Source organism: Apiospora marii (genome assembly GCF_038362585.1).
Source record: "Apiospora marii strain CBS 49790 chromosome Unknown utg000005l_segment0_segment0, whole genome shotgun sequence".
In the NCBI taxonomy this organism is placed as follows: domain Eukaryota; kingdom Fungi; phylum Ascomycota; class Sordariomycetes; order Amphisphaeriales; family Apiosporaceae; genus Apiospora; species Apiospora marii.
Window position 1 is genome coordinate 3,404,137 of NW_027117377.1, and position 25,353 is coordinate 3,429,489.

Genomic DNA, 25,353 nt, shown 5'->3' on the forward strand with positions numbered 1-25,353 from the left:
AGCACCCATGTTTTATTACAGGCGGGCTCAACGGCATTGATAATGCACGACTACCAGGCTTACCGAGCGAGCCTTCGAGTGGCTCCTCTGGCCATCCAGAAGACTGATCAGGGCTCGGAGAGCGAAAGCTCTCAGGCGGCCGACGACGCTTCGCAGGTTTCAACGAACCTCTATGCAAACAATCACATTACTCCGCCATCGACTCCTGACGGCTCCGAAGAAGACCTCGATGCGCAGCAAACCGCCGCTCGCCCCGTCTTCCATAACTTCTTGCGCGCTTTCTATCCCTTTCACCCAAATTTCGCGATTAGCGATTCAACCGTCACACTGCCACTTAATGAAGGCGATGTAGTACTCGTCCACTCGATTCACACCAACGGCTGGGCAGATGGCACATTGCTGGTCACAGGAGCCAGAGGCTGGCTTCCTACCAACTACTGCGAAGCATACGACCCCGAGGAGATGCGAAACCTGCTGAAAGCACTGCTCAACTTTTGGGACTTATTACGAAGCACAGCTACCAACGATGGAGATATTTTTGGAAACCAGGAGTTTATGAAGGGCATCATCGCTGGCGTGCGATTTCTCTTGGTACGTAGCAACGAGCAGCATGCATATGTATCTGCGATATAGTACACCTGCGACAACCACTAACATCTATAACAGGAGCGAACAAATTGCCTCACGAGAGAAGCGTCAACAATACAGCGTAATGAAAGCTTGAGGCGCGGGCGGAAGTCCCTGCTCTCTGAGCTTTCGTCACTTGTTAAGACGGCGAAGCGGTTGCAGGAGACTCTACGAACCTACCTCAGGGCCGATGACAATGTCAATGAAATAATCGATGAGATGATCTTGAAAGCTTTCAAGATCGTTGTGAAAGGCGTCCGATTTCTGGATGTCCTGGAAGAAGAGCGACGTCTGAGGGCGCCACCAGCTGTGAACGTCATGGCTACCCTTGCCGAGGAAACGTATGTTCCACCGACGCCACCTGCAGAGTCGACTTCCACATTCAAAGATACGCATGGTCAGGGGCAGGATGCAGGTTCCCGATCCGACGACAATTCGTTTCTAGCCGAGGGCGCACAAACAAGCGCATCGGCCAACAAGCGTTTGTCGTCTGTTTACTCACCCGCCAACGCTTCGGCCCATCGACTGTCGCAAGCCAGTCCCATGCGCGGGAACCGACTGTCGGCTACTGTATCACATAGAGTGTCATTCGCCGGCACCTTCCCGTCAACTCAACAACAGGACCGTGTCTCAGAACGGCTGAACTCCAGCCATGACACCTTTTTGTCGTACCTTGGTTCCTTCATTGGCCGATTGCACCTCCAGTCTCAATCTCGCCCGGAATTGGCGCTGGCCATCAAACAGTCTGCCACGTCCGGTGGTGAGCTCTTTGCCGTGGTTGATACCGTTTGCCGACATAGCAGCTTGGAATGCGAATCACTGGACCAGGCTCGCACTGCTATGTTTGACCACATCCGAGACCTTGTTTACTCAGCTCGCGATATACTGAGCACCGTTGACCCGGATGCAGAAGATATCATCATGCCTCACGACAACAGCCGGCTATTACTTGCTGCAACGGGGTGCGTCAAGGCGGCTGGCGAGTGCGTTGCAAAAACCAAGTGGGTGCTGGAAAGGATTGGCGACTTCGAATTCGAGGCCGAACAGACCGGCTTGGGGATCAGCTTGGAAGTGTTCGATAAGGTTTCTGAGAGCCGGCCGCAGACTCCGGAGACCTCAGTCACCCCAGTTTCCCAGGGCCCAGAAGCCACACCAGAAGTCAAGACACATTCAAGACGGTCCAGTCATCATTTGTCCCTGGACAAGCCTCTGCCCCAGATTCCTATCCCCGCCTCTCAGCCCGAAAACAGGAACTCGGTGCAGATATCACCACCAGCCTCCAGACCGCAATCCATAGTCGCCGGTGAAGATGTCCCCAGCCTGGCATCTTCGGTATCCTCGCTCAAACCTGTTCTGCCACCACTTCCAAGATTGAGAACGTCGATTTCCCTCGATGATTCTTACAGTCCCATGACAGATTACTCGCATGATAGCGAATATCATAGCTCATTTCGGTCCGACACGACTTCGTCAAGTGCCGGATCGAACACTACATATCTCAGCCGCGACTCAGAATCGAGCCTCGTATCTCAAGCCCCAACACGAGCCACAACTCCAGACTCTGCACTTGCACCCAGAGAGCAGCCTTCCATGTCTGAGCTCAGTGTGGCCTGTAGTACTGGAACAAGTGAGGAGGTTGACGATGTGGAGAACAAGCTGCTCGAAAAGACATTTGCTCACGAGTTGATGTTCAACAAGGAAGGCCATGTGACTGGTGGTTCCTTGCCCGCTCTCGTGGAACGTTTGACGACGCATGAATCTACCCCTGATGCTGTGTTCGTGTCTGCGTTCTACTTGACATTCCGTCTGTTCTGTTCCCCTGCCAAATTTGCTGCAGCTCTGATTGAGCGATTTGAATATGTCGGGGAGTCGCTTCATATGGCTAGCCCTGTACGCTTGCGCGTCTATAATGTAATGAAGGGGTGGTTGGAATCACATTGGCGTGATTCCACCGATCGCGAGGCTCTTCCGGCTATCCGGCATTTCGCTGAGTTCCAGCTTGGATCGTTGCTGCCATCTGCAGGCAAAAGGCTTATTGAGCTCGCGGATCGAGTTTCGTCGACGGACGGCTCCTTGGTGCCACGCTTAGTCTCGTCTATGGGGGAAGACCAGCACATCCAGTGCTCTATACGTCCCTGCAGATGCACCGCTGCCGAATCCAATCATTACCAAAAGTCAGCACAACCTTCTCAACAACTGGAAGAGCGGGGGCGCCTCGCCATGTGTGCTCGACTTTGAGCCCTTGGAGGTTGCGCGTCAGCTGACTTTGATACAAATGACCATATTTTGTTCAATCCTACCAGAAGAACTTCTTGGTTCTCAATGGATGAAGAATGGCGGGGCTGACTCGCCCAACGTCAAGGCGATGTCCGGTCTGTCAACAGACGTATCCAATGTTGTTGCCGACACCATTCTTCAGCACTCCGATGTGAAGAAGCGAGCTGCTATCATCAAGCAGTGGATCAAGGTTGCGCATCAGTGCTTGCAGCTTAACAACTATGATGGACTCATGGCTATTATTTGTAGCTTGAACAGCTCCATCATCAGCCGCCTGAGGAAGACGTGGGAATTTGTGAGTCCCAAGCGGCGCGAGATGCTTCAGGTATTGCAAGCCATCGTGGAGCCATCAAACAACAACAAGGTGCTCCGGGCCCGTCTGCAGGGGCATGTCCCCCCTTGCTTACCATTCCTGGGCATGTTCTTGACGGATTTGACCTTTGTGGACATTGGGAACCCTGCCACGAAGCAATTGCCGGGCGCCGGTAACGATGAGCACGGATTAACGGTGGTCAATTTCGACAAACACACCCGTACAGCCAAGATTATCGGGGAGCTGCAGAGGTTCCAAATTCCGTACAGGCTGACCGAGGTTGCGGATTTGCAGGAATGGCTGCAATCCGAAATCACCCGTGTCAAAGAAAGCGAACAAGGCACGTCGCAAATAACCTATTATCGCAAGAGCTTACTGCTGGAGCCTCGGGAAAACACCCTGAAGACTCCGGTGGAAGCTCCTACTGCCCATGGCCAGGCCACCCACGGCCAAAAGGCAGATATATTCAGTTGGATGACGAGAGATAGGGGGCAACAGAGCCACGCTGCTGTAGCCATCTAGTCCCGACCGTCCGACGTCATTTACAGAGCACACCTCTACGCCACATCCCCGACCTCCTTGCTTTTACTCATTTTTGTCTATTGATACCCCATCGTTTTCACGGTTGTTTGGAATGGGGTAAGGAGCTCATGGGATTTTGCATTACGGCCTGCTGGTTATTTTTGTTTTCCGGGTGCAGGGGTTCTAAAAAGAACCCTTTAAAGGGGTTTGGCGTCAGGTTTCATCAGCGTGCAACGATTACGCAATTATGCGAGAGCCCGGTTCTTTATGAAGAGTACGCTTGCTTGTTGGGCTATATTGAGTCCAATCCTGGAGTTGGGTTATTGTGTATGAGATGTCATTCGGAGCTCCTCTCCCCCCCCCTTTTTGAATACCCAGGGACGGGGCTCGGAAAACACTTGGGATGGCTCTCCAAGTAAAGCTGGCGAGCAATTTTGACTAGCCGTTGGCTTCTAGATATATATCTTTCAACAGGCGGGCAACAAAGGTCAGGATTGCGCTTATTGTATAATCTCTCGAGAGATGTTAGGGAAAGCTTGGAGGAAGTCGCGGAAAGGGCGACGTATATCAAAATATTCCCATGACATATTTATGAAAAGGAGGTTTTCTCAAGACAGACAGAAGCATTAGGACTCGAACTCGGTGATAGGAATAAACGAAGGAATGAAAGGTATCAATCAGGAATACTAGGTGGTTGGATTACGAACTCCTTGCTATAAGGATTACCTAGAATAATTGATTATTATCCCTGTGCCTCTTTTTCCAATATTCTTAGTGTGATCTGGTTGACTAACTACGTGACAGTATCCAAGTAGGTGAGGAGCAAGGAGGTTGAGGCGAAGCTGCTGACAAAGGGTTGGGGCGAGTCGGAGCCGCCAGTGAGTTAAGTTGGTTCTACGGGGAAATGGGTAGTGCTTCTGATGGCGCTGCACAGCCGTTGGGAGCTGGGACGCTCGCTTACTTGTTCGCCCACGTGCATGAGTGTGTCCTGGATCCACTCCTCTCCGGAGCAAAGTGAAATCCGAGACCTCGGTAGCGATGCAAGCAAGGTATGGCATCCATCTTTGCGGGACCCAGGTGGCCGGGTAGTCTGTAGTGGCCAGTAGTAGTAGGGCCCGGGGCTTTGGATGGATGGCCCTGTCAAAAGAAGAAAAACGGTTATCCTCTTCGTCCATCCTGTCGGTCGGCCTACTGGGGAATAGGTTGGTTCATCACGCTCTAGACTGGTTGTGGCTATCATACGTTATGACTGAGTTACACATGCACATGCGAATTGCTGCTGTGCACCCGTATCCAGATGCGAGGCACGGGAAGAGGGGAGGATTAGAAGACGCTACCGACCTGCAAGTCTGATGGCTTGTTTCTTTCGACCGAGTAGGTGCCCCCGGGTAGGTTAGGGTAGGTAGTACCTAAGGTTACGGGGACGGGACGATCCAATCTCATTCGTTCAGCTCAATTGGAGATGGATGTAACCTCGCTGGCCATTCCGTCCACAGTCAGCTCAGGTCAAGCCCCTGGGTAGCATGTAAGAAAGTGCTTAGGAGCGTGTTCGAGCCTTATCACTTGTACGACGCAGTACGACGACGACGGTGGCAGCAAGTACATTTGATATAGGATATGCAGGAAAAGGGACTGCTGATACAGCAGGTATTGGTGGCCTGACCCCAACGCCTTCTCGTTTATTACCCGGTTTACAGTGTTCATCAACGTGTAGGTTAAGCGAAGGAAACGGGGAGACGGGTGGGTTCGGCAGTCTACATGCATGTACCTTTCAACCGTCAATTGCCGTCTCGTATTCTTCGTCTCCCACGGCGCGTGCATCTGCAGTCAGTTGTTTGGCGGATGGACGTTTGCGACACGACTCTCGTGTTTGCTTTGGTGCATTTCGCCTCATGTCAGCCCCAAGCCGTTGATGCGATAAAGCAACAACATACGATTGACTGTCGAGAGGTCGTGCAAGGCCCGCTGTGGAGAAGTGCTCTATGATTAGAAAGATCAGTCGATTGATTGATTGATTGAGTGAGTCTCCGAGACAACCCACCTCAACCATGGTCTTTTAGCTGCTGGGCGTTCAATCAATGGCGGTCGGTTGATTTCGCAACCCGTTAGAGCTGGAGGGACCAACGGGCGCACGTTACGTTACATGGGGGAGGCTTTTATCAATGTCGAGTCTTGAGCCTAAGTAGGGCTCTAGCAGGCGCATGGACCGTGTGCGATATGTATATGCAGGTGGGTGCTACCTGGCTCGGGTCTAGACGACGACTGACACGAACAAATATGATAATGTCTTGTCGAGCAAAACCTTGGAGGAAAGGGCCCCCGTCGCTTCTTCAGTGGCCGTTTTTCTTCATTGGTAGGATAGGCGGGCTCCTTCCTAATCGGACCCCCGAACGGAATGCTTCCCCAGCTTCGCCTAGCCAATTGCTTTATCAGGGTGGGAACTGGGGGGTCTCGTGACGGGGGTGCTTGCAAGCCAATCAGACAGATCTATTCGGCCCGGCAGAGCTCGAGAGTCTGGGGTGGTGGCCTGCTAGCTCGTCCACCCCCCTGCTCCCCTTATCTTTAAACGTGATCATTCTCATATCCTGGTCGTGGGCAATTTTTCACGTATTTCGCGTACTGTATTGCATGGGCAGCAATCAGCTCGTACAGATCTAGACAGTGATGTCGAGTAAAGCTACGATTGATTCTGTCTAAGACGAAGTAAGGAGGAAAGAAGGATAGAAGCTATGGCGTATTGTGGGTAAGGAATCATACAGCCTGTTTCCATTATCTTCGAAGTCGAATGGGCTTTCTTCTTGCGCAAACCTGAATCCCATGTTCTGTTAGCGGCCGTATGCTGTAGCTAACGCACATTTCCATGCCTTCAATGCTCACTTCTTTACTTTACCTTGTACTGTGCTGTGCCGGCTCTGGCGGGCAGTCTCTCATTAGTGCTGTTTGTTTTTAGCTGTCATGGCCTATGTATTTGATCCTGTTCGCACGTACTGGATCGATCATGTTGATCAAATCCAACTTCGTATTGGGCCAAGCCTTCTCGCTCCAAGGCTAAGAGGAGGTGACCAGCGATGATGGCAGTGTGTGTCACGTAGTGGGCATCCCTCGTGCTCCTGGGCCTCGCGCGACCTCCCTTGGATTGCTACCTTGCTTCCCTGACATCTGCAGATACTCGCGCCGCGTCCAGCCATCTGGGGTGACATTGGTGATTGGACCCCTGGAAGGCCCTAGTATGTCGATCCTTCCAATTGATCGTATCGTAACAATTGAACCGTCCATCCACTTGGCTCAGCTCGTCCCCCAGGTAGATGAATGTACAGTAGCACAAGCCTGGACCCTAATCTGCCGGCCTGCTCTCCGGCTTGATTTTCCATATTACCCTTCTTCCTCCCTTCGCCTCACCGCTTGGGCGCTCTCTCTTTTTTCTTTTTGTTGCCATTGAAGCAAGCTGTTGCATACCAGCACCGCACTTGTCATCAAGTCCTCCCGGGCAGGAAAGCCATTGGAGCTACCCCTCCTTCACTCCGGCAAAGGCTCCAACTGCCAATTCGTTCATACATCACATCCATGCAAATTTGTAGTTTGCACTCTAGCTACATATCTAACCTGGTAAACATCGCGGCAAAACCACGCTCACTCGATCCACGCTCTGAAGAGTGAAGAGACCGCAATCTGCGAAAACAACAAAACCGACAACTAAAAAGTACCTCGCCATCACCATGGCCTCCGCAAAAGAGACGGGCATCGAGTCCTCGGGCCCCGCGTCCGATTCCCCAGCAGCTACTAACGGTCCCATCACCCGTCCGGCGGGCTGGCAATACAAGAGTTTTAAGCTGGGCAAGATGGAATTGTGGTATGCCTCTCCCAAGGTGCAGCTTTTCATGGTCTCAATGGTCTGCTTTCTGTGCCCGGGCATGTTCAATGCGCTACAAGGTCTCGGTGGTGGTGGTCAGCTCGACACCACGGCCAACGACCGCGCCAACGTGGCCCTGTACTCGACCTTTGCCGTCATTGGTTTCTTCTCTGGGACCTTCGCAAATCGGCTCGGCCTCCGCCTGACCATGAGTTTCGGTGGTTTGGGCTACTGCATCTACTCCGCCAGTTTTCTCAGCTACAGCCACACCAAGAACATGGGTTTCGTCATCTTCGCAGGCGCCTTCCTCGGTGTATGCGCCGGCTTGCTCTGGGCCGGCCAGGGTGCCATCATGATGTCTTACCCGCCAGAGAAGAGCAAGGGTCGTTACATCAGCTGGTTCTGGATCATCTTCAACCTTGGTGCTGTTATTGGCAGCTTGATCCCGCTAGCTCAGAATGCCAACAACACTGCTGGCCCCGTGACGGACGGCACCTACGTCGCCTTCATTGTTCTTATGGTAGCGGGTGCTGTTTTGGCCCTGTTCCTCTGCGACGCCGATAAGGTCCAGCGAGAGGACGGCTCCCACGTCATTCTCATGAAGAACCCGTCGTGGCAATCGGAACTCGTCGGCCTGTGGGACACGATACGCCTGGCACCCTGGATCGTATTGTTATTCCCCATGTTCTTCGCCTCCAACATATTCTACACCTACCAGCAAAACGGGCTCAACGCCGCGGCCTTCAACACGCGCACTCGTGCTCTCAACAGCTTGCTATACTGGCTGGCGCAGATCTTTGGCGCCGTCATCTTCGGATATGCGCTCGACTTCCCCAAGATGCGCCGATCCATTCGCGCCAAGGCTTCCTTGATCCTCCTCTTTGCGCTTACCTTCGCCATCTGGGGTGGAGGATATGCATGGCAGAAGAAGCAGCCCACCCGGGCCTGGACCAAGGCCAACCCCGACAAAGTCTACTTGGCCGACTGGACTGACGGTGGCGAGCTTTTCATCGGCCCCATGTTCCTCTACATCTTTTATGGTTTCTACGATGCTTGCTGGCAGACCTCGATTTACTGGTAAGCTATACGATGTGTACTCCTTCAGCAGTACCATGAACTAATGCGGGATCAGGTACATGGGCGCCCTCTCCAACTCGGGCCGCAAGACTGCCAACCTGGCTGGTTTCTACAAGGGAATTCAGTCGGCTGGCGCCGCCATCTTTTGGCGTTTGCACGATCTGGGTATTGAGGAGATGACATTGCTGGGTGCCACTGTAGGTCGACCCAATCTCCGTTCTCTGCGTTGCGATATGTACTAACCGATCAATCTAGTGGGGAATTCTGGCCGGGTCTTTACTGGTGGCCGGGCCTGTCATCTGGATGCGAATCAAGGATACGACAGCGCTGGAGGAGGACTTGAAGTTCAGCGACGAGACTATCGAGGATGTTGCGCCGACGGCAGTGATTGAGCACGAGCGCAAGGTCGAGACTGCCTAATTTAGAGCGGCGTATTAATTCAGAGACAGAAACAGAGTCCAAAGTAAGGCTTAATCTACAGGACCGAGAACATCGAGGGAAAAACATTGGGATATATGATTAGCGAAGGTGTTGTCATGTGCGATTACTACGACCATGAGTAATGACATCCGAGTTCCCTACCTACCTACCTACCTCTTTTCAACTGACATGACGATCTGTCGAGTATTTTTGGGCTGTCGTCCCACTCTTGGCATGTGGACATATGCACGAACACCTCGGCTGGAGATGTCTCAGGAAACACATTGTGATCAGAGGTAGCCAACCCAATCAAACTCAAAGGCAATGGGTTGGCCGAGTTGATTGGCCACTCTGCCTTTTGCCTATTTTTTTGATACACGTTAGACAAGTAAGTAGCTGGCCCAGCATCGTGTCGCATCGTGGTACCCGTCGTTAAGTCCCGTTGTTATCCGGCATGAAGCACATGGGCCCGTCGGATAAGCCTGGACGCTAGCCCGATGCGGTAAGATTGACACCCCTGATACCGAGGCATCGTAGCTTCATCCTAGAGCAATCCTCCGGACTCATCATATCATCAGCTTACGACTACCTTTTCATCACATTTTCAAAGAGAAAAGAGCCCTTATTTCCTCTCCATCAAGATATCTAAAACACCTGCTTCATTGGAATCTCCGTCTACTGTGTTCGTGTACGATAGGATAATGGTTACAGTCACTAGAGCGACCCGTCAATCCCTGACGGTGGTCGACAACCGGACGGGCAAGACCTACGAGGTCCCCATCAAGGACAACTCGGTGCTCGCCACGGACTTCAAGAAGATCAGCGCCCAGGCCGGCCCCAATGACCGGAAGGAAGATGAGACGGATCAGGGCTTGCGGGTGTTTGACCCGGCCTACATGAACACGGCCGTCGTGCACAGCAGAATCACCTACATCAACGGCCAGGAGGGCATCTTGCGCTACCGCGGCTACCCCATCCAGCAGTTGGTCAAGAAGAGCAACTTTCTCGAGACGGCCTATCTACTGCTCTACGGCGACCTGCCCACCAACGGGCAGTGTAGCCGCTGGCAGGACGAGGTCATGCACCACACCTACGTCCACACGGATATTGAGAATATGTTCAAGTCGTTCCGCTACGACTCTCACCCCATGTCCATGCTGACCTCGGCCTTCGCCACCCTGGGCGCCTTCGCGCCCGAGGCCAACCCCTCGCTCGCGGGCCAGAAGCTCTACACCAACGCCGCGTCTGGCGACCCCCGCGCCCTCGAGGTTCTGGACAAGCAGATCCTGCGCATCATCGGGAAGGCGCCCACCTTAGCCGCCGCTGCCTACCGGATGCGCCAGGGCCGGCCCTTCAACCGCCCTGCACAGGGCCTGTCGTACACCGGCAACTTCCTGTACCTGTTGGACAACCTATCGGGCCACCAGTACCAGCCTCACCCGGTTCTGGAGAAAGCGCTCGACGCGCTCTTCATCCTCCACGCCGACCACGAGGTCAACTGCTCCACTGCCACCGTCCTGCAGGTCGGATCTTCGCTGGTCGACCCCTACAGCGTCGTCGCGGCTGCGTGCGCCGCGCTTTACGGGCCCTCGCACGGCGGCGCGTCCGAGTCGGCCATCCGGATGCTCATCGAGATCGGGTCGCCCGAGAACGTGCCCGCGTTCATGGAGAAGGTCGAGAAGCGCGAGCGCGTGCTGGTGGGGTTCGGGCACCGCGTCTACAAGAACGTGGACCCGCGCTCGACGGCGATCCGGGAGCTGGCCGAGGAGGTGTTCAAGGTGACGGGGCGCAACCGGCTGCTGGACACGGCGCTGACGCTGGCCGACTACGCGCGCAAGTCCGAGTTCATGCGCAAGCGCAACCTGTACCCCAACGTCGACTTCTACTCGGGGCTCATCTACCAGGCCATGGGCTTCCCGCTCGACTTCTACCCGGTCCTGTTCGCGGTGCCGCGCTGCGTCGGCTGGCTCGCCCACTGGCGCCAGATGATGCTGAGCCCCGGCGGCGTCAAGATCTGGCGGCCCCGCCAGCTCTACGTCGGCGAGGGCGAGCGCGACTACGTCGACGCCGCGGACCGCCAGGAGAAGGCCGGGGCTACCATCTTCGAGGGGCCCGTGCAGGTCGAGCACGGCGGGGATAGCAAGAGGAATGTGTTGGCGTCCTACAAGGATGAGACGGGCAGGACTTGGGGGGAAGAGCAAGTTGTAATCAAGAGTGTAAGAGTGTGTATGGCTACGAGGTCGTTCTTGTCTGTCTGTCCTGGCTCAGGTCTTGCTGGTGTTATGGGAAGCAACCAGTAGCAGTGTGTGTGTACGATGGGGGTCATCATGCCAATAGACTGAAGTGTGTTTTTATTGATTTTGTTCACCTACCTGGATTGATGGCAAAACTGATTGGAAGTGCCACTGGATATGCTGTGTTAAGGGGAGGAGGGGTGAGTGGCGGCCAGGTCCAACAATAGGGAGGGGGAGGGGGGCAGCAATTGTGCAGAGGGAGGGAGGGTAGGTTGATAACTCTCAATAATTGACCCTGTTGTCAAGTGGGCAAGCGGGCAAATGGTCAAGTGGTTAAGCGTGTGGTTCACATTCGAAGGACAGGTGTTGTCGGTACATATCCCGGTGTTGCGGTCCTAGGGTCCCCTCCCTCTGACGGACCTAACTTTACACAAAAACGTAGGTATGTGCAGGCAGCATCCCCTGAATAGGGATTTCCTGGGCACGTATGTGCTAACCTGGGATTACCCCTATCGACCGGATGTGTTCAACCGTGAAATCACTCGGCGACAATTTTTTTTTTTCTTTTTCCTTTTTTTTTTCTCTCTTCTCTTACTTACTGCGTACGTCCTTGAGTCCCATCACTACATAGAAAACATTTGATATCTTGGGCTTCGTTCTAGATGTTGGATTCGACACCATGCAGAGCAAGCAGTCTTTTCATTTTATTTATCTTCCATATGATTAGCTTGAACCTCTATAATGAATCACGTCCACTCGTAGCAGGTTAATAAGCATCCGCTTCAGCGCCTGGTACTATATCCAGGATAATAATAATAACCTTGCTATTCACTCACTGTTCACTCATTGTTCACTCACCCCTAGTCTAGTTTATTCCTACTACAATTAAAGCTGTTTACCCTGGCTCTTGCCTTGTTGAAACTCCGGGTTGCTAAATCCTACCAGCTTTTCCGCCAACTTGAAATCTAGTCGACTAGTTTCTTCTATTAAGGTAAAGGCATACCAATTTGTACGATTTTGCGTACCATTAATTTTATTACAGAATGTACGATGGCGCAGCCAAATTCTCATACGGGCCATCTGGCTATCCGTAGCTCAGACCTCACGCTCAACTTCGCGGCACTGGTGCCGTTCAAAGAGCTTCTCTGCCGCCGGCAGTCTTCCTTCGTCCCGGCAGGCATGACACAAACGCAAGACATCGCCGAGCGCCACCCCGTCGTCCTGTTTGGTCTCCTTCGCGCCCATAGACCTTTCACTGAGGCCCAATGGCTTTATTCAACGGTCACGCGTCAGTGGCTCCAGCAGCCGATCGCCAAGTCTAAGAAGATAAGCAAAGTCAAGGAATTGATCCATGTTGTGCTTCGAGCCCGCACTATCAAGAGATCTACGACGGGCATGGCCGCACAAACCCACCTGGGAAGCCTCGTCGACACCTGGATCGGACATGTGAGACGCGTGGATCTCACACCCATTGCCTCCAACCCAACCCCCGACCCCAGGTTGGTGGCTTCATGGCGACGTATGCAGTCCAGGGTCGACGGCGACATTCGAAATACGCCTCACCTCATCTTTGGTGGCAACCATCACTTGGGTACGATTATCTTACTTTGTATGCAATGCCAGGGACGAAGGGATCGACTAACGAACGTATGGTGCTGTCATAGCCAATAACCAGCCTACTGCTATCGCAATGCCCCCGGCTGCCCCGATCGCCTCCGCAAGTACTGCCCAGGCTACTGCTGCAGCCACCGCTACTGCTGCCTCTTCCTCTGCCGCCGTCGCCTCTACTGGTGCTACTCAGTCTGCTGCCCCGGCCGCTGCTGTTGCCACCACTGGCAGTGCTCAGCCTTCGGTCTCCTCTTTTGCCACGGCTACTTCTACCAGCACAACTCAGTCAGATGGTCTCGCAACTGTCACAGCTGCTTCTGCCGCCGAGGCTTCCACCAGCACTACTCAGTCTGCTGCCCAGGCCGCTGTTGTTACTACCGCTGGGAGTGCTCAGTCTTCGGTCCCCTCTAATGTCACAGCTACTTCTACCGACACACTTCAGTCAGATGGCCTCGCTCATGCCACAGCTGCTTCTCCCGCTTCCGGCTCATCAATGAACTCAGGTTCTGAGGATACACAAGGAGAGGATGATGATGTTGTCGAAATGCCCTTGCCCACTCCCGTGGCCACTGAGACCGAGCCTGAGTCTAACGTAGCATCTGACTTGGCTTCCGCTACTGGCTCAGTGTCTGATTCTGCCAACAACACTATCGTCGATGTCACTGCGTCTGGTTCGGTCTCACCAACTGCTTCATCGACCGATAAGACGGAACGAGCGCAAGCAGAGAAGCAGCGATCTGAGGATCAGAAGTAGCAGGTGTGGGTCCGCCTACAGGATACTGATACGCAAAATGGAGCACGAAGATTGTGAAGATGGGAAAGATGTTACTGGTTCTAGCTTGTTCAAAAGGATCAACCAGCGACTAAAGGGGGCAGGAGCCAGCAGCATGGGACTATCGCTAAGCAAAGCTGTCAGAGCTTGTATGAAATGGATGTACATAGTAGAACAGCACATTGATAGACACAGCCCTTGTCGATGCTTCATTTAGACGTCGGATGACATATGTCAGAGGGTTGGTCAGTATTTCATAGTCGATTCAGTCGCCCAAGATTAGGGGCGGCTGCGCTTTACTGCTCAATGAAAAGAGCATCTTGAACATCCTTCTGTTCTCCAAGCCATGCATGCGTACTCGAAGCTCAAACCGGTGGATTCGGGGTATGTGCTCTTATCTACCCAAGGAATGAGCAACTACTACTACTGGTCATAATAAGAATTTGGGCTTTATTGGCCAAACAATCGCTGCCATCGTAATTCTCTGAGAGAAGAATACTTTCCAGGCCCTCGTATGCATAGTCTAGTGTCGACTATCAAATACAAGATATGCGTGAATTTCGAGGCATGGGGTCGCATAACAGGCGAAGGGTGGTGCTGATTCAATGAATGGCAGCAACTGGATCATGGCCATAGCTTAAACCATGCCCCTATGAATATTCCCCCTGTTGGGTTGATCAAGTAGTCATTTACTCAACATCTTGTTCTCCTGCGTAGTAGGAAAAGTGTGTATGCTATGCTCGCGCAGTTGGGTGTGAAATGGGGAAGGGGAATGTGCTTAAGTGAGGGACAGCAGCGTTTGCATAGGGAAGGTAGGTTAGTAATCCCAAATAGCCGACCTGTTTTCCAAAACCACGGGTGGTCGAGTGGAAAGGACTGAAGAAACGGCAAACATATCGTCTGCGAGGAGCACCAGCCCGCCCCTGTCATTCCATCTTCCTCTCCACCAGTAAAACTACCCAGAAAAAGCCAGAGAAAAAGCTCAAAAGAGCGCAGACCGACTTCGCGCCGTGTACGGTTACGGCGTCGACGGTGACATCTGACTTCACACCGTGAACGGATGTAGCGGTATGAGCACCCACGGAGTGAATCACCACCTGCGAAATGGGTGTGTCCAAATCCGGCGTGAATCACCATGAAGTGGGTGTGTTCGAATCCGACTCCTGTCACAGATCACCCATCTTTTTTTTATCCTCTCTCTCTCTTTTTCCACCCTCCATTCTTTTTATCCCTTCTATTGGCCCTCCGCCCTCCACCCCCTTGGCTTGAGAAAGAGTAACTGGCCGCCTCCTACCCACACTGCTTCTTTTGTCACCTACAACCATTCGATTCTAAGCATCTGGCCTAGCTTTATTGGGTTCCTCCCCCACGATTTCTGGGCTATTATCCAAGTCTGCTTGCTGACTGGCTAGGCCATGACCATTCCCCTTGAGGTCTAGCCTTTCGAAGCCAGCATTCTTGAATTTGAGAAACGGGCTTCTTACCCAGTACGACGGTTATACTCAATCTTATACGTTCGAGTTCGGTCTACTCTGTTACGGACTTACATGATATATTCGGGTGGCTGCTCATCATCATTACCGCCCTGTGCGCTCGGGAACTCGCAACACTTGAAATGCTACCTATGGACCGACATCTTACTTTATTGTTTTGCTTCCTTACTCGGCGGACCGACCAGCCTTTTGTCCAACAACTGTCTTCTGTTCTAATTGGAGATGATTGATGTGCTTGTGAGGTTGGGTGTGCTATAATGAAACAGAGGAGGATGTCTTTTGGGTTAGCAGTACTGGAGTCGCTAATTAGCAAGCAGCATAGATGGCGACAATAGGTATTGCGTGATTCGGACCCTCAGGATGCTCGGAGGCTTCCCTTCACAGGTTTGGTAAGACGTAGGCCAAACAACATGTGCTCGTTGTAGCGGTAGCATTTCATCCGTGGTTGCCTCCTAGAGATCGATTTGCCTTATCTGCCCTTACAGGATAGTAACATAATAGAAATGATGAGTTGACACACTTTCCCATTCTCTATCTCGGGAGCATGCCTCTCATATAGCAGATAAATGGCATTCAAGATATTGATACTCTCCATACTCCAGTTGCAATAAGACGTCACGATACCAGGGCCCCAATCAGTGGCAATCGTCACTATTGCCTGCAGCTTGGAGTCGCCGCTCCTACGTTTCTGGCCATGGCATGGAGAAATGCTCGCTACTGGTTATTAAAATAATTCTTCGGAACGAATATCAGGCTGATGTGTTTTAGTCACTGTAATAGCGATTGCCTGATGCGTCAAAGTGCCTTTTCAGCAGGTCCTTTCAGACTTACATATCGAGATATGTAAGAGCTCTGTAAAATCCTAGTAAGTACATCGTGAGTGAGCATCTATTGAAAGTGTGAGTTGAACCCCTCTTCCTTACCTTGTATTCAAATCCTGGATAATCTGATTGTTCTTGGTGAAGCACCTTAATTACCACTCAGGTCTAAAGACTTCTTGCCAACTTGAAGTCCAAGTCTTCCCCCAACATCACCACAACACAAACCCAACTGATCACAAACAAGTCCAACTACCTGCGAGGTCCGTCACTTCTACCTTCGCTCTCTTATTGCTGCTAACTGGTATGATCGCAGTGCGTGTTTAACCATGGCCTCACCTCGTCGCGTCTTGGTCCCTTCCGGCCTCAAGCGCGAGCTTCAGCGCAACTCGGACGGCACCCTCAGTCATCTTGACGTCAAGCCAGGTATGTGGTGCTAAACTTCAACTTGAACAGTTTAAGAGGAAGGGGGAGTACTATTATCTTCTCCCCCGAGAGAAGGACCATAACTAATCATCCACGTACACTTTGCTACATACAGATCAAGAGAGTCGGGCCACGGCATCCGCCACTTCCTCTAAGTCTCCCATCACTGGATCATCTACGACCATGAAGCCTGGCGGTGCACCACGCAAGGAAGTTGCTCCTAGCCAGTCTCCCGAGGAAGAGCGACGCGCCAACATACTGTGGAAGTGCTTTGACGAGTTGGAGAAGGTCGATGCAGAGATTCGCAATTTCGACCTTTGGGCTAGAGGACACCGCGGTTGGACTGACGAACGCCGCCGTTGGGCTGAGGGTCACCGCCGCAACCTGATGCAGCGACGTGGACATTGGGATGGAAAGCTCAATGATGCTACATCTGACTACTGGGCCATCTAAAGCCGTGCCAGGCGATGGTTGGTTTGATTGGGAATATGGAACAGGATCTTGTCTCCGCCCATTTTCTGGCTGATACAGAGGAGATATGTGCTTAGGAGCGTCATGTATGAGCGGGCCAACGACTGCCCTGACACCACCATGCCTTACGTGCGTACATTCTAGTTCAGGGCATCATGAATAGCTATTTGGTCTGGACCTGACCTGGACAACATAGATCCCGAAGAAAGTGAACAACACGAGTGTTGACCCAATGAAGCTATCTTGACTCATCTTGCTCGACCCGAGGAGCTGCAGATGTAATTTGTACTGTTACGGTTTCTACCATCGGACCACAGTTGATTGGGATTTAAGGTGTGTCCTGACTAGGGTGCAATTTTCATTTACTGAAATGACCACCTTCCTTTCGTTCGTCTGCACTTTTCGTAGGCATTCAATTGTTTTGACTGTGTCACTCCCCAACCTATCTTGCCAGCTTGGCGAACCGAAATTATTCTCTCAACAACAACAACACCACCACAATCAGAACCATCAGTTGCCAACCATAACCACCCAAGGAATCCGTGTTTCCCATTTTACTTTTGGTCGGTTTTGTGTTGTTTCATCACTCAGACTGACATGGATGAGATAGTTGCAGTAAGAACGATGGCACAGAACAAGACCTCGTCGGAGCATCTGGCCACGCGGATGGCAGAGCTTGCTCTGGAACACTCAGGTACCACAAACACCCTCGCTCACTCATTCGAACGACATAGCTGACTGATGATAATTGATAGGCCAGAACATCCCCGATGTAGCTCATGGTACCGTTGATACCGCCAACAACCAAGCTGCCCCCGCCGGAATCACCTCCACTGCTTCTGCTGGCATTACCCCTGCCATTCGTATCTACGGACGATCAGCGATCCGTTCGGAATCCAAGAGAGACAGAGAGAAGAAACGCCATCAACAGCGCATGAACAGATTGTTGCGCGACCTGGTCTTTTACAATGGCCAGAAGGCGAGAAGAGTGCGGCGCGATATCTATGGAAACATACACCACACTCATCAAGACCTACTCGACGCCCGAGAGAACTTGCGCGACATCCATGATGAGCTACTAGAGGTCCGTGAAGAGCTACGCGAGATTCGTGTAGAGCTACGCGAGACTCGTGAGGAAACACGTGGAGCTCGTAGATTCCTACGCGAGATGGCCTAGGCCGAGCGTGAACTGGATGAGAGACAGCGTGTTCTGGTTGAGCGGGAGCGCGGAGAGGATGAGAACCTGCGCGTGGTCTTGGAGAGTTATCGCCGAGTCCGTGAGTAGGTTGTGGTCTACAAAAAGACGGCGACCATCAGGATTGGCAGCAGTATCTGCTCACTGCCCAAACTGCTCAGGAGGGTTTCTGGTTCGCCCTGCCGTGTGTTGCCTGGGTTGACATGTCATCTGGTATGAGGTTGGTTGGATATCACAACTTGGCAGGCGCGTCAGGTAATGGAAAAGGATAAGGCGGGTTTGAGAATCCGGCGCTTCCGTTCCTGGCAGGGCCGGAGGTATTCATGATGCTTTACCAGTAGACTATGTTGATCGGATCTGAGATGAGAAGTATCAGTAGCAAGGTACTAAGAATGGTAAATTTAATAGGAACATCCCCCCCTTCTCAAAACGGACACGCGTAATTAAGCCTCATGATCGTGAACTCGGTCACCCAATCGTTCTCTATGCTACAAAGCAGATGAAACTGAGCGCCGGGGCAGAATCCATAATCTATTGACCCTGCTGTGTTCAACTGTTCTTATTGTCGTCTTGGCTTCACGCTTGATTGAGAGCCTACACAGGTTCCTTCCCTTTACGTTATTAATTCGAGCTTTTGGAAGCAAGCCAGGTCAACCGTACTTTCCCCAACTTCATCACCAGCAACATCCGCCATTCAACAACCATTGAGCCCTGGCAATCTGGTGAGACCCATCATGAATTCCAGCGTACTTCCGTATTGCTTATCATCCATACTGACACAGTCGTAAGATTGAAGATGGCGCAACCTCAGACTTTGCAGGACTACCAGGCCATGGCAAACTCAGGCGCCACTATTGAGAACACAGGTAAGAACAACATCATATCCGCCTACTGTGAATGAAGGCATGTGGGACTGACTGGTGGACATTCCATAGGCCAGAACCAAGACAACGCCGGACCGGCCCAGAGCATGGCTGCCACTGCCAACAACCAAGCTGTCCCTGCCGGTCCCGTCTCGGTTTCGCGCGCTTTCCGCCAGACGGTGGTATCGGAGATGAAAGCTATATTGCGCAAGTCACAAGCAAGAATGCGGACCGATCCTGAGTATCGCCGCTCCATGAGAGCCTTCAACCCCCAACTCCGCCTGCTCCTGGTTCAAAAGCGCCGAATTAGGGCAATTCGGCGCAGAACGGATAAACTGCTCCATAGAACCAATCGGCAGCTTCAGGCAATGGACTGGTGCAAAGCCCCGAAGGCAGTTGGTGCGGAAGTCGAGTCCGGACATGATGCAGAAGATGATACGGACGATGAAGAGGATGGAGATGACGAGGACCACCAGACTGGACCGGCGTCTAACTGAGCCGGACATCGTGGGTAGCATGGAAGAAGGACACTTGGAACGGGGAACTTGGAATTGCAGTTCCCGGCTCAGGCCAACATCTGATGGGCAGCTTCACAGGATTGCTTCCGCTGGCCAACCGCCTTTGATGGCCGACTCAGAATAACCACCAAGATAGCATACCAAAATAATACATGCATATAAAGTCAAGTGTCATTTCGCTTGTAGGCCTGCCAATAAGTTGCGTAGTTGAGAGCAGTTTTGAAATTGGGGCAAAGTCGAGTAATAGGGGGGTGGCTGGTGTGGGGCTGCTCAATTGGCCAAAGGGGGACGAGGGTAGGTTAAGTATCTAAATTACTGCGTTCTTTTCCAACGAGTTGGTCGAGTGGTAAAACAGTCGATTCAATGCCCGGTGTGGTTGGAGCCGTTAATCCACGGCTTACCAGCATGGGCTTCGAGCGCGGTCGTGGCAGGCTTTTCAGATACACTTCTGGATTCTACCTTCACAGTAATTCCGACATATGTAGGCTTCCTGGATACACTTCTGGGTTCTACCTACATGCGAAGGACATCCCCTGGCGGGGGGTGTAAGCATTGATCAACAACAACCTCACCAACTTGTTCTTTTTTCTTTTTTGTTCTTTTTTTCTTTTTTTCTTTTTTTCTTTTTCCCCTTCCTTGATTTCTCGTCTTCGGTCTTGGTGGTGGGTGATGATGAAATCTTGAACCGAACAAAAGGCCGTGCTTCCTTTCGCGCTCACCTTTGTTGGTCTTTTCGTACGCCTTGATATCTGCGACGGGAAGGTTGAAGATGTCAATGATGCCACGATCTGGTACGGCAGGGGGGTCGAGTTCCAAGTCTCGTCCTTCCCTCCAAGCCAAAATATGCTGAAGTACGCCATCCTCGCTGCCTCAATTTGTAGCCCGCCCACGAGAAGTGTCCTTGCAGTGGAATCACCATCAGAGCCAGATTAGACCACCTCATGCGGGGCATGGGCCAGAAAGGTAGAGTCAAGAAGAAGTATCGTGACATCACCTACAGACATCGCTACCACAAAACAACCAAAGGAACATCAGTTCACCAGAATATTTACATCTTCAGATGCATGGGTAGGCAGTTGAAGTTAAAGAACATCGGCTTATCGCGTATGTTATGATCTGTGGCATAGCTGATCACTCACGCTGGAAGCTACCTGATTGCAGGTTACAAGGTCGTGATACCAGGGATTCAGTTCACCGAAAGCTGTGTTCATATGTTATGTCGCCACTGATGAGAAAACTGTTGATACCACTATCATGATTGCCTCTTGAAAATACCCCGAGTACTTAAATATTACCATGTATCCTAAATCGACATTGAGTGTAGTGATAGATCAGTGGGTTCCATATCCAGAAACAAAAAAAAAGCTATGCCTAGAGCTGCTAAGTAAGGACAACGTGAAGGCAGAGTGAGAGTTCCGGGTTGAAACTAGGAAATAAGTACCGGAAGCTTGGGGCGGAGCATTGAATGCAAAGGTGTTGTAAACTTGGAATATGGCATTCAATGCAAAGTACAGTCAAGATTGAACAGCTACTTTCCCGACTCCCCTTCTTCCACAATCGTCCATCAGGCCATCTGTGGCAAGCGAAGGCATAGGTCACAATGGTTCGCTCTCTTCCCCTTCTTCATGAAAGATACTAACATCAATTTGCAGCTGCGCAACAAGCTCCCGAAAAGGCGGAAGCTTAACCACAAGGATTCATTGCCGTTCAAAGACTCAGGCCTGGCAAACCATAATTCAACTGTGGTGTACCAGAGCTCTGATCTTGTACTGAAGCAAGGAAAGATCCTAGATCCATATGAAGACCTAATCCTACGCAGCTCGAGCTTTCTCAAACCGGACATGGAGGACCATGAGATCATCGAGCGGCACCTCGTCGTCTTGTTTGGTCTCATCCGTGCCTTCAAGATGGGATGCCACATCAATTGGTTCTGGTCTACTGTCAGCCGACTCTGGCTTAACCTCCCGATTTCAAGCCAGGATCAGAACCAACGAATCAAGGACCTAGTCGAAGATGTGGTGCGGGCTCGCGGCCACGATGGCTTCTATTACAACCCCACATCCTCGGCACCTGCTGCAAAGACGCATCTGGGAAAATTGATCGACGATTGGGCCCAACATCGAGGAGACAACAGACACTTCTTTGTCGCCGAGAATCCTGCTCCCACCGCCGAAGAGAACAAAGACTTCAAGGATATCCAGGACATAGTCGCCGCAGCTATCAAGAAAAGACCTCTTGGTGTCTTTTCCCACAATGACAAGCACGAGGGTAAGTAACACCAGCTCAAGTTTCGTGATCTGGCACACAGAATTCATGATTGACATACCGTTCTAGTGACTGGCTGGCCCCGAGCTGCTCCTGCCGCAGTCGTTCCTTGTCGAGATATTCCTGTCAACGCGCCAGCTTCCTTAGACGACGACGAAGGCGAAATCCAGGATTCGAATATCCACTCCGTCAAGGCCATGTATCGCGAGTTGGCGGCCGGTAGGATCGCAGCTGAGGTAGAAGCAATTGAGCTCTACAAGGAACAAGCCAAGAACTTCCGAGAACATGCAAAGCACTCTCAAGAACAGGTAAAGCTTTATCAGGAACATGCAAAGCTTTCCCAGGAACAGTCTACGCTCGTCCAGCAACTGGTTAAGAACGCTCAACAATTGGACGCGAATGCCAAAAAGGCCGACGAGAACGCCCAGAAACTGGACAAGAATGCTCAGAAACTGGACAAAACCGCTGAACGACAGGACTTCATCATGGCAATGTTGGTTAAGATGGCGAGACAGCAGAAGGGACTGGACAGCCGAATCTCTTCTCTCGAAGAGTAGCAGCGGCCTAACCGTGTCTGTTGCTGGCGATCACTTGACTGTAATAGTGTTCCATAGTGAGTCTGGATACGAAGCTGGATTTGTAACAAGTGTACGGTTGTGATAGGAGTCCGAGGGAGGAGCGAGCCCCTGTAGATAGGCGCTTACTTGCTTGTCTCTGGACCGTTGGTTGGAAATCTCCAGCCTAGGATAGTTGTCTCTGCTGTATGGCAAATGACAAAGAATACCCCCCTGCATCCTTCCCACCCCTTGTATCTACCTACCTAGTCAGCAGTAGTCTTCCCGTTTGTGATAGGTGTGTTTGGGCTTTTGACGTCCAAAGGGATCGCCGGACGAAAGGAGGTGCTCGGGCCGAGAGAGCCAATTTGGTGGAGCCTCACAGCTGGACCCTGTTCGCCTCTAAGGCATGGCACGAAGCTACTGTACCCTCCCGTCTTTACGTCATTCAGGTACCTTACGCCGAAATGCCATCATGGGATGAGCTTCAAAACAACGGGCAAAAAGCTCAGTTGGGTCCGAAAAAGCTGTGTTTAATGTGGTACGAATACTGATCAAGGGTCTCGAAGCTCCAAGAATCCCATTCTACCCCGGAAGGCCAGACGATGCTCGCAATTGATCGTCAGGGAGGCACGGTGGAAGCTCGGAAAGACACATGCAGCATTGATTATCTCGTCCTTTGAGGCGAGGGACGAGGAGCGAGCGCCCCACCAAAGAAATGGCATGACACGCGCCTAAGCAGCAAGTACATTACGCAGGTCGGGGTGCTCGTCGCTCATTCCGCTTGATGCAGGTGGAGCTGTGGAGGTGATAGTCTGATTATTCTGCCATTGAAATTGACCGACGTCGCTTTCTTTCTTTCTGTTCTTCTTTGCTGAACCGTCTTCATCTTCTACCCCATGGGGATTCTCAAGAAATCCTAGCGACCGCGACCACGCTTCCTTGTACACTCTCCACTCCTTTTCCTTCTTCTTCTTGTTTTTTTTTCCCACATACAACATGGCTTCGCCCATAGCCTCGGCGGCGCTCAAGTCGCGAATCCGACGGCCGTCCATGCTGAAGAAGCTGTGCCGGCCTGAGGATCTCCTCCACCACTTCCCCAATGGCGCATACATCGGCTGGTCTGGCTTCACCGGTGTTGGTTACCCTAAGTACGACCTACGTGCCCCTCACTCCTCATGCCTTGTCTCAAATGCTTACATACCGGCTGCAGGAAGATTCCTACGTTTCTGGCCGACCATGTGGAAAAGAACAACCTCCAGGGACAGCTGAAGTATTCGCTCTTCGTTGGCGCCTCTTCGGGTGCCGAGACTGAGAACCGCTGGGCCGGGCTGGACATGATTCAGCGACGAGCTCCTCATCAAGTCGGAAAGTCGATTTCCAAGGGTATTAACGAGGGGCGCATCAACTTTTTCGACAAGCACCTGTCCATGTTCCCGTCGGACCTGGTATATGTGAGCTGCGCCGCCCCTGCTATCTCGGTCCGTGTGGAAATCTAATGCCATTCTTAGGGATTCTACACCAAAGACAGGCCAAACAACAACCTCGATGTTACTGTGGTAGAAGCAAGCGCCATCAAGGAAGACGGTTCAATCGTCCCTGGTGCTTCCGTGGGCGCCACGCCAGAGTTGGTGCAGATGGCCGACAAGGTATGAATGACCTTTGAAGCTGCTGCTCATGCGATTCGCATTACGAACAAGCTAACTGGACGGCCAATAGATCATTATCGAGGTCAACACAGCCATCCCGAACTTCGAGGGTCTTCACGATATCACCATGTCAGATCTGCCGCCACGCCGAAAGCCTTACCTGGTCATGGAAGTCGAAGACCGAATCGGCTCCACCTCCATCCCCATCGACCCCGAGAAGGTCGTCGGTGTCATCGAGTCTGACTACCAGGATGTGACTGCACAAAACACCCCAGCTGACGACGGATCCAAGGCGATTGCTGGGCATCTCATCGAATTCCTGGAACATGAAGTAAAACATGGCCGACTGCCCAAGTCGCTTCTCCCCATCCAATCCGGTATTGGCAACATTGCCAACGCCGTTATCGGAGGACTGAGTGAAGTCAACTTCTGGAACCTGAAGGTGTGGACTGAAGTCATCCAGGACACTTTCCTTGACTTGTTCGACTCCGGTCGGCTTGACTTTGCCACCGCCACGTCTATTCGCTTCTCGCCCGACGGCTTCAAGCGTTTCTACGATAACTGGGAGCAGTATCAGGACAAGCTGCTGTTGCGATCTCAGCAGGTCTCCAACTCGCCCGAAATCATCCGCCGTCTTGGTGTCATCGGCATGAACACTCCTGTTGAGGTCGACATCTACGCACACGCTAACAGCACTTGTGTTATGGGCAGCCGCATGCTGAACGGTCTGGGTGGATCTGCTGATTTCTTGCGAAACTCCAAGTACAGTATCATGCACACACCCTCAACCCGACCTACCAAGTCCGACCCGCATGGAGTCAGCTGCATTGTGCCCATGTGTACCCATGTTGACCAGACGGAGCATGACTTGGATGTCATTGTGACCGAGACTGGACTGGCTGATGTTCGCGGCTTGTCGCCCAAGGAGAGAGCCCGTGTCATCATTGACAAGTGCGCCCACGATGATTACAAGCCCATCCTGAAGGGCTACTTTGACAAGGCCGAGTTCGAATGCACCAGGAAAGGCATGGGCCACGAGCCTCATCTGCTTTGGAACTCCTTTGACATGCACAAGGCCCTTTCGGAAGAGGGAAGCATGAAGAAGATCAAGTCATGGTAAATCTGAAACATATGTTGTGGGCTTATGCCACATTGCTTAGATCTAGTAGAGATGTCTTGGATACGATAGATCTCTTGGATACGACTTGTATATATTCACTATCATTGTCATATCGGATATACGACTCTAATAGAACAAAAAAAAAAAGTTAAATTCCATCGTATGCTGCTTCAGCTCTATCGGGATCATCCATCATATTGTATGTCCAAGTTCAGTAGCAAACGATGCTTGGCGGGGCCGGAGTTGCCTGGTTTGGTGGCCCAGGAATCAGCCCTCTCTCA

At 52.0% G+C, this 25,353-nt stretch overlaps 10 protein-coding genes across 10 annotated transcripts; all 10 read left to right on the forward strand.

Moving 5' to 3' along the window:
* Positions 1-42: 42 nt before the first annotated feature.
* On the forward strand, positions 43-2,865 carry PG985_008974 (uncharacterized protein; the record flags this gene model as incomplete). The annotated part of the gene is made up of 2 exons (XM_066828742.1): positions 43-591; positions 667-2,865. 2 exons carry the CDS (start codon positions 43-45, stop codon positions 2,863-2,865), a joined length of 2,748 nt encoding a protein of 915 aa, XP_066683654.1.
* A 127-nt stretch (positions 2,866-2,992) lies between these two features.
* Positions 2,993-3,739, forward strand: PG985_008975 (Ras guanine nucleotide exchange factor; the record flags this gene model as incomplete). The annotated part of the gene is made up of 1 exon (XM_066828743.1): positions 2,993-3,739. One exon carries the CDS (start codon positions 2,993-2,995, stop codon positions 3,737-3,739), a length of 747 nt encoding a protein of 248 aa, XP_066683655.1.
* Positions 3,740-7,455: 3,716 nt separating this feature from the next.
* PG985_008976 (uncharacterized protein) lies at positions 7,456-9,086 on the forward strand (the record flags this gene model as incomplete). The annotated part of the gene is made up of 3 exons (XM_066828744.1): positions 7,456-8,666; positions 8,722-8,863; positions 8,922-9,086. 3 exons carry the CDS (start codon positions 7,456-7,458, stop codon positions 9,084-9,086), a joined length of 1,518 nt encoding a protein of 505 aa, XP_066683656.1.
* Positions 9,087-9,787: 701 nt separating this feature from the next.
* PG985_008977 (peroxysomal citrate synthase) lies at positions 9,788-11,386 on the forward strand (the record flags this gene model as incomplete). Its single annotated transcript, XM_066828745.1, has 1 exon — positions 9,788-11,386. The coding sequence occupies one exon, from the start codon at positions 9,788-9,790 to the stop codon at positions 11,384-11,386; it is 1,599 nt and encodes a 532-aa protein (XP_066683657.1).
* A 984-nt stretch (positions 11,387-12,370) lies between these two features.
* On the forward strand, positions 12,371-13,682 carry PG985_008978 (uncharacterized protein; the record flags this gene model as incomplete). Its single annotated transcript, XM_066828746.1, has 2 exons — positions 12,371-12,911; positions 12,985-13,682. The coding sequence occupies 2 exons, from the start codon at positions 12,371-12,373 to the stop codon at positions 13,680-13,682; spliced, it is 1,239 nt and encodes a 412-aa protein (XP_066683658.1).
* A 2,658-nt stretch (positions 13,683-16,340) lies between these two features.
* Positions 16,341-16,890, forward strand: PG985_008979 (uncharacterized protein; the record flags this gene model as incomplete). Its single annotated transcript, XM_066828747.1, has 2 exons — positions 16,341-16,437; positions 16,553-16,890. The coding sequence occupies 2 exons, from the start codon at positions 16,341-16,343 to the stop codon at positions 16,888-16,890; spliced, it is 435 nt and encodes a 144-aa protein (XP_066683659.1).
* A 642-nt stretch (positions 16,891-17,532) lies between these two features.
* Positions 17,533-18,085, forward strand: PG985_008980 (uncharacterized protein; the record flags this gene model as incomplete). Its single annotated transcript, XM_066828748.1, has 2 exons — positions 17,533-17,602; positions 17,664-18,085. The coding sequence occupies 2 exons, from the start codon at positions 17,533-17,535 to the stop codon at positions 18,083-18,085; spliced, it is 492 nt and encodes a 163-aa protein (XP_066683660.1).
* An 814-nt stretch (positions 18,086-18,899) lies between these two features.
* PG985_008981 (uncharacterized protein) lies at positions 18,900-19,463 on the forward strand (the record flags this gene model as incomplete). Its single annotated transcript, XM_066828749.1, has 2 exons — positions 18,900-18,969; positions 19,039-19,463. The coding sequence occupies 2 exons, from the start codon at positions 18,900-18,902 to the stop codon at positions 19,461-19,463; spliced, it is 495 nt and encodes a 164-aa protein (XP_066683661.1).
* A 1,646-nt stretch (positions 19,464-21,109) lies between these two features.
* On the forward strand, positions 21,110-22,306 carry PG985_008982 (uncharacterized protein; the record flags this gene model as incomplete). Its single annotated transcript, XM_066828750.1, has 2 exons — positions 21,110-21,752; positions 21,852-22,306. The coding sequence occupies 2 exons, from the start codon at positions 21,110-21,112 to the stop codon at positions 22,304-22,306; spliced, it is 1,098 nt and encodes a 365-aa protein (XP_066683662.1).
* A 996-nt stretch (positions 22,307-23,302) lies between these two features.
* On the forward strand, positions 23,303-25,072 carry PG985_008983 (acetyl-CoA hydrolase; the record flags this gene model as incomplete). Its single annotated transcript, XM_066828751.1, has 4 exons — positions 23,303-23,454; positions 23,517-23,757; positions 23,815-23,952; positions 24,023-25,072. The coding sequence occupies 4 exons, from the start codon at positions 23,303-23,305 to the stop codon at positions 25,070-25,072; spliced, it is 1,581 nt and encodes a 526-aa protein (XP_066683663.1).
* Positions 25,073-25,353: the final 281 nt, after the last annotated feature.